The following is a 13363-nucleotide window of genomic DNA, read 5'->3' on the forward strand; positions in this document are numbered from 1 at the left end:
TTCTGCTCAACATGTGGCACCCATGCATCATGTTTCTCATGTATGTTACTCGATAGGTCACATAAGTGAAAAGGGAACGGGATTGTATAGTTACGACATAAGGAACATATCGGATATCGATCATCTGTGAAACGGATATTCCATAACGGTCAACCAACTCGTGATAGCGTCCGTAAAATTTACGGAGGGATATCTTCAACTTTCACCCTTTGGAACTCTTGGCTTAATAGCTTCCTAGTGAGAAGCAGCCCTCTATCAAGGAAATCATGATAGGAAATATATACAAGCCCGATAATATCGTATCAATTAGGAGATATGTACTTCGTATGCAGGCGCTGATGGAATGTTACTACATAGAAATGAAAAGTTCACATGCAATTGGGTACTGAAATCATCTCTTTTAAAGTAAAGTTTTATTTTCGACCGACCATCATTGTCAATTTATAGTGTAAGTCAAGATACAGGGCAGACTTAATATATCTGTTGTATCATTTATCTCTAGTTAATTTGATGGGATAGATGAGTTCAACATAGTCACTAAATAGTTTGAATTATAGCTAGTTAGAAAACATCATCTATATAGCGAAAAGTAACTGTTACGTTAAAGGATGTTGCTAACTTCTTTTTTTTTCTTCCTAATAAGTTCCTGTATGAAGTCATCCTCATAAGTAGGGGCCCACTGACTGCCTAAGAGGAGGCCCGCTCCAGTCACGCTTCAGTGATTCCCTATATAAGCAACCGAACTTTTTCCCAAAAAGGGGGAGCCCGGGCCACCATCCCCCCCCCCTATGTCCACCTCTGGTTTGTTGACTTGAAAAACACGTCCTCCAAACGTAACTTGTGACCAATATATTATCAATCAAGAAATGAAGCATCTTGAAAAATTATTTTCAGAGAATTTATTGTTTGAATCAGAGTGATTTTTTTATTCAGTAGGCCGGATATATCCTCGTCAAAATTAATATGACGTCTTGCAAGGCCATTTTAAAGCCACATTTTTTTATGAAACAAAGCAATACCAACTCTTTCAATTTGTCTTTTAGTCCTGGCTTATCATCATGCTTGTCACCATAAGAACCCTTTCAGAATCAACTTCTGCATTATAAATTAATATGTGAAATAACACCGTTTTAATTCGACGGGCACCTGCTCATAAATGACGTCAATGGAACGTTTGGTCTTCCATAGCTTTACAAATTATCACGTGATGTAAACAAATTTTCACCTGCAAATTTTAAAATGTTGATGTACCATTTTCCAGTTTATGTTCTCTATATTTTCTCCCTAACATATGACATCGTTAATATAGAAGTTGGTTGGCAAGGATATGGTGGAAAATTTAAATTTCTAACATTTTGGAATTTAGTAAGTGGCATTTCTTTAATGCCGAGTGCAATATGACACCGAACAGGAAAAAAACCAGATCGCGTGCCCTCCTAGGCAATTTAATACAACCATGCTTTGATCTAGCTAAATTCACAGTAATTAATTAACAATGCGTTCAATTAACCGCCAAAAATTTAAATATCAAGTATTCAACAGATTTAAATTGTTTACTTTATCGATTTAAATCTGATAAAACCGGGTCCAAAGGTCTTCCGAATCAAATAAAAACAGTAATTATCTCCCTTGCCTTAAAACGTTCTAATTTTCTGATGAATTCCCTGCTTGTGAAAGTTTTTCATCTAACAACATTTGCTGTGTTGTTGGGATCTTTTATTTACAATCAAATACAAATCAAAGATGAACATGGAAGAGGGGTACTCAGCTACAACGGATTTGGTGGAAAATTCAAATATTTAACATTTTGGTATTTTGTAAGTTGCAGGATGTATATTTAGGCACTGGCTACGGTTACATGGAAATGTAACAATAATAAAATTATTATTGTTACATTGGAGACTAATTGCCAGAATGCAGTGTTGGGTAAGGAACCGATTAATTACGAGTGTAACAATAATAATTGAGTCTACGGTTACGTTGCGTTATTGTTGCATGAATTTATTTACAATGTTAGTTTCTACAAAATCCGTATGTCATGTATGTTGTTTATGGAAGCATGTTTTTGTCCGACATATTTTTGCGAAACCATTCTAAGCAGCCATCACAAAAGAGTGATGCAGCAACGTGCAAGTCTGTATTGCATACTGTACAAGCTGTACAATTCCATTTTGCACTAACCCTTTTTGGAATTCAAGAAACTTTCAATGTCTGTCATGATTCATGTGATTTTTTTTTTTGGGATGTTTATATTATAATGTGAAGGCAATTCAGAGATGTTAACATTTGCCAACATGTTGAAACTGGTGGAATCAGTGCTTTCATTTTCCGATTCCAGATATTATGTGATCGTAATTTCATTCTTATTGGCGAAAAAAATAAATAAGCATCAAAACCATAAGGTTTAAGTTTAATAAATCTAGTGTAGCTATATTGAAGTGCATTAATACATGTATGTAACGATAACGCAATGAAACCGTAGACTCAAATAAAGTTGTTACATTCGTAATTAATCGGATCCTTACCAAACCCTGTATTTCGGCAATTAGTCTCCAATTTCCATGTAACTGTAGCCAGTACCGTATATTTATGGTCAGATACTATTCTCTCTTTCTTTCTAGTAAATCCCTCCACTATCTGGAGCACCACAGGTTATGTATGTAGGTTATCATATGTTTTTGCACGTCATATGAATTTCTACTGCATCACCATGCTATGCATGCTTTTTCAATGTGATAATGTATTCCTTATATCATGTATATGACGAAAATCTCATGAGACGAGGATATATATAGTTTTATAAATACCTGGGAGGAATTGACAACAGAGAATGATCCCAACCTACCTCATCATAAAAAATCATTACTTTATTGCTTGAGAACATAGAACATTTTAAAGCACTTGCCAACAAGTCTGAAAGTCATAAGAAACGAGTGACTGGTGAAAAATAATGTTATTCCAATTCTTGAACCAATGCATACAAACATCATAAACTTAGTCTTCTGTGCACGATTTTATCATTTTTTTCACATAAATTTTGTATAATCGTCTTTTTTTTTCAATCAGTCAGTGTTGTTGTGAAAATATGGCAGGTAATTAAAGTTCGTGTTTTGAAGCCAAAGTTTAACGATTTTCACCTGTTTGTAAACAATCAACAAAAATCATGGATATTGAGCACGTTTTTAACTTGGTACAATCAGATAATAGTTTATTTTAAGGACATCCATGCGTATTGGGATCACCGGATTTTTACACAATTGGTCATACTGAGGTCACTTTGCATAAGGAAAATTTGTCGGGGGAATTAAAATAAAGTAAACTTCTTCTAAATATGAACAAATTAAAGAATTTTCTTCAGAAAAAAGTATACATTTATGTTCATAAGTTTTATATGAAAACTATGCATTGAGTTATAAAAAAACATATGCATACTTTTTTTTAATTTGAGGTTTCTTTTATAAATCATGTTAATTGGAAATTTGTAAATGTGGATCCTGGAAGCAATATAACAATTACTGTGTAGTTTCATTATATTTTTGGGGGGGGGGGGGATTGGATGGGGGTACCAATTGTACAAAAATCACAGTGTAGTGTCACATTGGATTTTTTACCACTGCATCATGAAAGGATTTTCAGGGAATGATAATTTACGGAAAAATAAACCTCACTTTAATAATTTTTACTCCTAAAAAATTTAACCACATATATGTGAAAATGTCTCAGCTTCAAAATGAGTCTTCATACATGTACATATCCAAGTTTACGATATGGATGGACCTACAGAAGAAAATGTTACCATTACTAAATTTTAAAAAGTGCCCAAATTGTCCCATATATATTTACATATTACATAATGTATGATTAATTGTAATTATTCTTGTGGGCGATGTGATTAGCAGAATAAAGACTTTTAAAGGATCTTTATCTATTGATAAACAATAGAAGATAAGTGGACTTTCCCTATAAGTCTCTTTTATAATAAACATTTAAATGAGTGGGTACAGTATTGACAAAATGATTGATGGTGTCACCATGGTCATATAATATAAAAAAGAAGATGTGATATGATTGCCACTGAGATAACTCTCCACATGATACCAAATGACACAGAAATTAACAACTATAGGTTACTGTACCCCTTCAACAATGAGCAAAGACCATACCGCAAAGTCAGCTATTAAAGTCCCCGAAATGACAAATGTAAAATAATTCAAACGAGAAAACTTAAATGTCCTATTAATTTATGTACAAAAAATGAACAAAAAACAAATATGTATCACATCAAGTATATTTTCTGACAAAAATAATATATATTGTTTTAGATTGATATTTTTTTTATATCTTTTCCAGTGTATTCAGACATTATACTTTGGCATCACTGTACTGAATGATTTTTGTGGATCCAATGTGCGACCATCAGAAAAAGGACAAAAAATATCATCTATGCAGAAATTTAGAGATTATTTCTTAGCAACGCTTGTTTTTCCTGTTGGTATGGTAAGTCATTTTGCAAAATATTTAGAAATAGGATTTTTTTTCAGATATTGTCATGATTGTTTCTGACTCTGACATGACTGACAGAATTCATTACAATTCTTTTCTGAGTCGTTCCCCTTACATTTACACATACATGTACATGAAAAATAAAATGCAAAACAAATTTCAACCTCACAAAAATTAAGTGGGCCTAAAATGAAATAATGAAGACAGATCTAGGGGATAAGGTTAGCAAGCATTCAAATTGAAAATATTTAAGGTATAAAAAGTTATCAAAGGTACCAGGATTTATAAGACGCAAGTTTCGTCTACATAAGACTCAGCAGTGACGCTCAGATCAAAACAGTTATAAAGCCAAACAAGTACAAAGTTCAAGAGCATTGAGGACCCAAAATTCCAAACAGTTTGCCAAATACAGCTAAGGTAATCTATTCCTGGGATAAGAAAATCCTTAGTTTTTCGAAAATTTTTAAGTTTTGTTAACAGGGAATTTATAAAAATGACCACATAATTGATATTCATGTCAACACCAAAGTATAATAATGATGATCAAAATCTAGATGAATTAGCACGTGAGAAGGACAAATCTAAGTGTAAATTTTACAATTTTCAAATTAAATAAAAAAATTGAGATCAAGACTAGAGTGTTTTTTTATGCCCCACCTACGATAGTAGAGGGGCATTATGTTTTCTGGTCTGTGCGTCCTTTCGTCTGTCCTTCCATCCATCTGTCCTTCCGTCCATCTGTCCTTCCGTCCGTTTGTCCCGCTTCAGGTTAAAGTTTTTGGTCAAGGTAGTTTTTGATGAAGTTGAAGTTCAATCAACTTGAAACTTAGTATACATGTTCCCTGTGATATGATCTTTCTAATTTAAATGCCAAATTAGAGTTTTTACCCCAATTTTATGGTCCACTAAACACAGAAAATGATAGTGCGAGTGGGGCATCCGTGTACTATGGTAACATTCTTGTTTTATAATATTGTAGCTTGCATGCATTAATTTGAATATTATAAATGATTAGAAATCTAAGGCAACACAAAACCTTCTCCAATAGAAATGTGTCTATCTAATATATCAGTCCTGCCAAGGTTAAAAAAAATAAACTATCAAAAAGATGGATAAGAAAAGCAAAGAAAAAAACATCATTTTATACAGCAATGTGATTTAAAATACAGGAAGACATTGTCTTTTAGGCACAAATTATTGGAAGCGCTCACAGTACAGAAATTCAATGCAGGAAATCCAAAGAACTGTTTAAGAATAACTTCAAACTACAACATGTACAATGTAATGTGTAAACTGTTTCATTTATATTTTTCCTTTAGTTTGTGGTGATGACATTCTGGGGTATATATGCTGTAGACAGAGAACTTGTCTATCCAAGAGCTTTGGATAAAATTATACCACCATGGCTCAATCATATTATGGTAGGTGCATTGAATCCATAAACAAAATAAATAAAACAATGTGATAATTCCAAAAAAAACCAACAAAAAAAACCAAATGATTGGTTTTCTTTAGAGTTTGAATGATTTATTTTAAGGTAACATTGTATGTCCTGTTCTACAAATTATTCCAATTTTTGTATATTCAAATAAACTGTAAAAACTGACAGGCTTATCAAGCAAAAGACAAATTCTGCATGTACATATTTGTTTTTTCTATGGAATTCTTGTCTTTTTACCAATAAAAAAATCAAGCTTGTGGGATAAACATCTAAAAAATGTTATGAACACTTATTTAAAAAGTGTTTACATTTCAACTCAAATTACTTGTTTCAGTAATTTTGAAAAGTCTGTGTGAAAATTTTTAATATTTCACATCCAAAATCACCCTAAGAAGTGATTCTGAAATCACTTGTTTAAGTAGTACCCCTGACTGGTTACCAGGATTGTTTTCAAGCTACATGTTGTGAAAAAATTATGCATTTGGTATGATAACACGAAAAACATAATGTAAATAGAAGGTAAAACATACCTAAATAATATTTAATATTGTGAAATAAAATACAAGAACTTCAAGATAGCTTTTAGAATGTGCTTTCAGATTATCATTCGAAAAATAGGGTCACCATATGACTAACATTTTTTCTGCTATATAATATAGAACAGAAAAACTTCCTGTCAGTGTACAATGATACCATATAACACTTATGTAAATAGATATTCAATGAAGTGAAGTCATCAGTGACAAATTATATTTTGAATAATATTTTGCCTCGCTGTGACAAAGTAAAAAAGAAAGACATAGGTATGTTGTTTCCCAGCGTCTGTGGTGGCAGCATCAACAATGTATCAGTTTATGATTAGGTCTAGTTTATAGTGAATCACCAGTGGTAGGTCAATGGTATTTGGTATGCAGTTATATTAGCGTTGGCACATCATTACCAGTGAGATTATTTGGCCCCTCCCCTTCAGTCATGGTCTATTGACTTTGAAATTTTGATTAGTTTTCATGTATATGTTTGTGATTGGGTTCATTGACTTTGAAACTTTTACATACATTTTGTAGTATAAAACAATACAAGTTAATTTGTATAACTTACTTATTTAAGTATAGCTACTTTAATTTCAACATTTGCATTATCAAAATGCAAATAGTGGAAACATATCTTTGTGTTAACAGTTTATTAAGCGTGTTAAACTCTGCTATACAATAAATGGTACATCCAAAGCTAGTGCAAATTCTTCATTGTGGAAGTTCCTTGATTGTTTAATTTTCATCCATTCAGATCCCTACACAATATGAAAATGTTTGGTGGATATTATTCATGCAATAATATTGTATATTTGTAGTTTTTTTTCTTGTAAGTATTGGATAGTATCATTTAGTATGTTTTTAGAAATATAAGTTACTTTCTGAATTAGTCAAGCCATGGCCTCAGTGACTGATTTTCATTTTTGATTTTATCTGTTGTCAGTCACAGAGGCCGGGACTGGACTATCGGTATCACTCCACTCACTTAAGCTTTAGAAATTTAAATTAAATCAATTTCAATATTGGATTTTTTTACTTTCAGCATACAACCATTGTACCATTTTTATTAGTAGAGAAATACATAGTATATCATCAATATCCACCACGTAAATCTGGTTTAATGACCTTATTGGGTTTTGCGTTGCTGTATTTAGTGTGGTAAGTATACATTAAGAGTAGAAATTTATATTTTTGTGGTTTCCATTAATATCAAAGTTAAACATTCATGGGTTTTTTAAATTCATGGATATACTCTTTCCAAGAAATTAACAAAATTAAATTCTCCAGGTAAATTTCTGCTTTTACAGTATATCTCTTTATATTTCAGGATATTGTGGATAGCTTACTATGCCAATATCTGGGTATATCCTATATTGAAAGTTTTACAGCCCCACCAGAGAGCTGTGTTCATCATAGTACTGTTATTCCTATTCATTAGTTTATATATATTAGGAGAGGCTATTAATAAATTTTTATGGGGTAAGTCTTAAGGTAATATGTGATGGTATAGTTTTTATTGACTACAATAAATTAGACAGGTTTGGATATGATGTAAATTGAGTTTGAGTTATTGCCCTTGGTAACGTTAGTTGAATTTCCTATTTTACTATTTACCAAATTGAAACCTGCAGTACATACAATATAAAAAAGAAGATGTGGTATGATTGCCAATGAGACAACTATCCACAAAAGACCAAAATGACACAGACATTAACAACTATAGGTCACTGTACGGCCTTCAACAATGAGCAAAGCCCATACTGCATAGTCAGCTATAAAAGGCCCCGATAAGACAATGTAAACAATTTAAACGAGAAAACTAACGGCCTTATTTATGTAAAAAAAATTGAACGAAAATAAAATATGTAACACATAAACAAACGACAACCACTGAATTACAGGCTCCTGACCTGGGACAGGCACATACATAAATAATGTGGCGGGGTTAAAGTCTGATAAAAGATCCTTTCTATATCATAGATAATATCAAGCAAGGCTGATCAGAATAAAGCTTTTCAAAATATATGGTGGTCAATATGGCATGAAGTCTGCACTGAGACCTCTAACATTGCAACAAAGGGGAAGTAACTCTTGCTCAAAATGTGTCAATCAAATTCTGTCTATTAGAAAAAATGTGAGCCGAGTCTAGATATTCATACCTCTATTTCTCATCCATTGGTATAAATGTGGCACATGTTAAACTCCAATAAGTACTTCCATTGGTATAAGTGTGGTACATGTTAAACTCCAATAAGTACTTCCATTGGTATAAATGTGGCACATGTTAAACTCCAATAAGTACTTCCATTGGTATAAATGTGGCACATGTTAAACTCCAATAAGTACTTCCATTGGTATAAATGTGGCACATGTTAAACCCAAAAGTACTTCCATTGGTATAAATGTGGCACATGTTAATCTCCAAAAAGTACTTCCATTTGGTATAAATGTGTCACATGTTAAACTCCAAAAAGTACTGCCATTGGTATAAGTGTGGTACATGTTAAACTCCAAAAAGTACTTCCATTTGGTATAAATCAAATGTGGCACATGTTAAACCCAAAAGTACTTCCATTGGTATAAATGTGGCACATGTTAAACCCAAAAGTACTTCCATTGGTATAAATGTGGCACATGTTAAACCCAAAAGTACTTCCATTGGTATAAATGTGGCACATGTTAAACTCCAAAAAGTACTATTTGGTATAAATGTGGCACATGTTAAACTCCAAAAAGTACTTCCATTTGGTATCAATGTGGCACATGTTAAACTCCAAAAAGTACTTCCATTGGTATAAGTGTGGTACGTTTTAGACTCCTAAAAGTACTTCCATTTGGTATAAATCAAATGTGGCACATGTTAAACACAAAAGTACTCCCATGGGTATAAATGAGGCACATGTTATACCCAAAAGTACTTCCATTGGTATAAATGTGGCACATGTTAAACCCAAAAGTACTTCCATTGGTATAAATGTGGCACATGTTAAACCCAAAAGTACTTCTATTGGTATAAATGTGGCACATGTTAAACCCAAAAGTACTTCTATTAGTACAAGTGTGGCACATGTTAAACTCCAGAAAGTACTTCCATTGGTATAAATGTGGCACATGCTAAACCCAAAAGTACTTCCATTGGTATAAATGTGGCACATGTTTAACCCTAGTCTAAATTACTATGATGTCTTGAAAGGCTTTGTTATTTTTTGCTATGAACCTTTTATTTAAATATTCATTTAATAGTCATTTTCCTTAAGGAATGACTGTAATATTTTTTTTGTCTATGAAGAAATAACATAAAAAATTTGGTGCACACTGAATAACGCGCGTAGCGGGTTATTTAACAGTGTGCACAACATTTTTTATGTTATTTCGAATAGACAGAAAAAATATAAGTCATTTCTTATAAATTAATTCTAAATTCCATTTTAGAACGTAGAAAACCATGAAAAAACGTTGATGACGTCACGGTCACATGGTCAAATTATGTCCTTGGGCTGATAACAAAATAACGTCAGCCAATCAGTTACATCCAAAATTAAATTATAAAGTTAGTAATGGTTATAATTTTTTTTTTACCTGAAATTTTTTGTGAGAAAAAAAATGTACCAGGTGTCAAGCCTTATTATGCTATTTTTGTTATTTTCTGGAAATAAGTTTCAGTATAAGGTAACAAGTAGCATGCATAATATTAGGTAGATTTTGTGTATACAAGAAAAGTCTTCATTAACCTTTATAATTGGACTGAGAACACAGTTATTTCATAGTGCATTTCTTTTAGACCATAAATTCAAATTAAAAAAATCCCACCTGCTCTTTCTCAAACAAATTTTTACAGTGTAGTGTACTACCATGGAGACAAATAATATCAAAATTATAGAAACTTCTATTAGCTCTAACTCAAAATATTGACAATTCTGTGTTAAGGGGGTGTAAAATTCAGTTTGACAGCTTCAGATGTGATAAAATATGAACTTTTTGAACTGGACCAAATCACTACTTAACATAAAGATTCAGCACCCAAATTTTTTTAACATGTAATTACATCCCCTTACTTAATATTTCATGCATTTAATATCAAGAAATAAATTGGGAAAGTGTACTAAATCAAACATGCAAGTTATACACTGTTTACACTAGGGACTATATTCATAGACAACGAAAACCAAAGGTTGATAACTGTGTCCTTGGACCAATTGGTTATAAACTTTTATTATCTTTGTCTTATATTTCTTTTTTTTTTATTTTGCAGGAAAAGAAAGATCTGTTGTTCATTCAAGAAAAATGAAAAATACACAAAAAGTCAAATAGAAATCAGAAAATACAGAAGAATGAATTTTCTAATATTTCATGTGTGTATTTCTAGAATGTCTCACTGTTGTGAACTGTAATTTCTTAAAACATGTATTTATGAATTTTGCATGTACTATTTTATTTTTATAAAATACCAAATGTATTTTAATTTTAAATGTTATTATAGTGTTGGAAGAGCAGCATAATGATGTTGTAAAATATTTCTCGTTTAAATTATATCTTTAACATGTTTAACACATGAACAGAAAACCAGTCCCAGAAAAAAAATAAAAAAAATAAAAAATAAAAATTCACTTCCCTGGGGGTCATGATAGGGTTAACAGAATAAATAATTAGGACAAAATATGCAGAGTAGAGAAAGACAGGTCAAAACTAGATGTGTTGATACACCATGAATGACCAAGCTGGAAAATTTTGAAAGTCCAAATAGATGTAGGAACACTACTCAGTGGTATTAGTGCCAATGAGACATCTCTCTATCCAAGTAACAATTTATAAAAGTAAACCATTGTAGATCAAGGTACGGTCTTCAACACCGTACCTTGGCTCACATCAAACCACAAACTGTAAATTAAAGAACCCCAAAAATTACTAGTGGAAAACCATTCAAACGGGAAAACCAACGGTCTAATCTATATAAGCCTGTAACTTCAGCAAGAATAGCAAATCTTATCAAAACCTAAACTGGATTAGAACATTTATAATCAGAAAATTTCTTGATTTACCTTAATTGCTAATAAGAAATCAGTATTACCGATTATCAAAATCAAGACACAAAAATTGAAAATGGTATGTTATCTGTAATCAGAAACCACTTTATTTATTTTGATATATATATTAATTTCCTTATTAAGCAGTGTGATGTTTGAATAAATGTATGATAGGCTTGTTTTAGTATTATTTTTTTTCACCACCAATAACAGAGATATCAAAAGATTAATTAAACTAGTGAGTCAAAAACAAACTGTTAATACCATGGAATTACACAATCAAAAGAAAGAAAAACAGGCCTTTTATAGCTGACTATGCGGTATGGGCTTTGCTCATTGTTGAAGGCTGTACGGTGACCTATAGTTGTTAATGTCTGTTATTTTGGTCTTTTGTTGATAGTTGTCTCATTGGCAATCATACCACATCTTCTTTTTTGTATCACAAAACACATCCTAAAAAACTAGAGTGAATAAAACTATTTCAAATGGAAAAGACTTCAAAATAAAATCTGTTTGGCTTGTGTCTCATCTAGTTTGTATTTAGTGCATAAATACACAAACCCCTTAAAAAAACTAGAGTGATCTCAGGTGCTACTGATGGTAATGTGGATTGTGGATTGTGCTCTACATGTGATGCCAGTCAGGCGCGTAGCTCCCTATACGCTAACACGCAGTTGGGTGCACATCGATTCGGCAAGCAAAAAAAAATAAATGCCAAAATAAAAATTTATAAATTAATTATGGTTAAAGGAAACACATATGTTGTCACTTTTTTAATTGATGAACTGTCATTAAATAACGGCATTTCAAAATAAACGTTTTATTGGAGATCGTGTAAAACTCGGACAGTAACTTGTATCTTTTACCAGATTTGATCGGTCTAAAACGTGTAGTTTCTTAGCACATTTTACAGAGTACGGCTTATCTGTTTGCGATGCGATGTACGGTACTACCAATCGACTATTAGATTTATCGAAACCCTTTGATATTATTGAAAATATGCCAAGGTGATGTATTCGAAAGACTACCAAAGCCAATCACCCTGAAAACACGCCAAAACAGCATTGGAAAGTCTCATTATATTTGGCGTTCACACACGTAGACCATATGATAATGGAATTGGAGAGTAGAGGGTGTCTGGTATTATCAGAAAATAGCTTATAATCTTTGTGTCGTATCTGCTTCCTCGTGTTGTAGGAATATAAACAACGAATAATTCTCAACATTGTCTAAGACATACAAAATTACCTGGCATGTATTTGGCGGACAATTTCTATCGGGAGGTCGCTCGATGGAGAACACGTACGCTGGTTTATAACATCTCGCGAGTGCTACCATGCAGATCTATCAGTGTATTAAGTCTGTTGAAAACAAATATACGATCAACAATGAACAACGACAGGTTATCATCGCTAGCATTACTGCATATTGATCGGGATTTCAGTGTGAATGTTGACAAAGTAATAGAGAAGTTCGTTTCTGCTTAGACCCGAAGAGCAGATTCTGGTCAATGTTGAGTAAATTCTGTAACTTCAAAAATGTGTTGTTTATGTATTAACCATGATTTACTCTATTCAGAAGATTCAAGTATGAATAGTTTTCGTTCATAAATTGTTTATAAGTCCTATCTACATGTAGCTCCTATTTAAACCGTCCTATGACCGAAAACCGAAAAAAAACATTTTTCTGCATTAAAGGGTCCCAAAATTTTTCTCGGTAGTTGCTTGCACATCGTTTTCTTCTAGCTACGCCCCTGCCAGTTGTTATTCTTATAGAGTATGCTGTTAGGCATCATTGGTAATTGATTTTTTTCTAATCCTTAAACTAAGAGGGGATAGGACCTTTACCTGAACTCCAGGATCGGG

The 13363-nt window shown here is 32.4% G+C and overlaps 1 protein-coding gene across 2 annotated transcripts; it reads left to right on the plus strand.

The window, feature by feature from the left end:
- The first annotated feature begins 1202 nt into the window (after positions 1-1202).
- Positions 1203-11092, plus strand: LOC143053899 (androgen-induced gene 1 protein-like). Of its 2 annotated transcripts, none has more exons than XM_076226691.1 (6): positions 1203-1365; positions 4351-4497; positions 5823-5924; positions 7517-7632; positions 7802-7953; positions 10727-11092. In XM_076226691.1, the coding sequence occupies exons 1-6, from the start codon at positions 1240-1242 to the stop codon at positions 10783-10785; spliced, it is 702 nt and encodes a 233-aa protein (XP_076082806.1). In that variant the 5' UTR covers positions 1203-1239; the 3' UTR covers positions 10786-11092. The 2 variants fall into 2 exon arrangements, with proteins under 2 accessions (XP_076082806.1, XP_076082807.1); XM_076226692.1 differs by lacking the exon at positions 1203-1365 and adding an exon at positions 1626-1817.
- The last annotated feature ends 2271 nt before the right edge of the window (positions 11093-13363 follow it).

Source organism: Mytilus galloprovincialis, chromosome 12 (assembly GCF_965363235.1).
Source record: "Mytilus galloprovincialis chromosome 12, xbMytGall1.hap1.1, whole genome shotgun sequence".
NCBI classification, from domain to species: domain Eukaryota; kingdom Metazoa; phylum Mollusca; class Bivalvia; order Mytilida; family Mytilidae; genus Mytilus; species Mytilus galloprovincialis.

What these genes read in the sequence shown, in the direction of transcription:
- LOC143053899 (XM_076226692.1), top strand. Translation starts at nt 1,656, where the DNA reads ATGAATTCCCTGCTTGTGAAAGTTTTTCATCTAACAACATTTGCTGTG. An exon ending in ATTTAACATTTTGGTATTTT is followed by an intron (nt 1,818 to 4,350) that starts GTAAGTTGCAGG and finishes TATCTTTTCCAG; the next exon opens with TGTATTCAGACATTATACTT. An exon ending in GCGTTGCTGTATTTAGTGTG is followed by an intron (nt 7,633 to 7,801) that starts GTAAGTATACAT and finishes TTTATATTTCAG; the next exon opens with GATATTGTGGATAGCTTACT.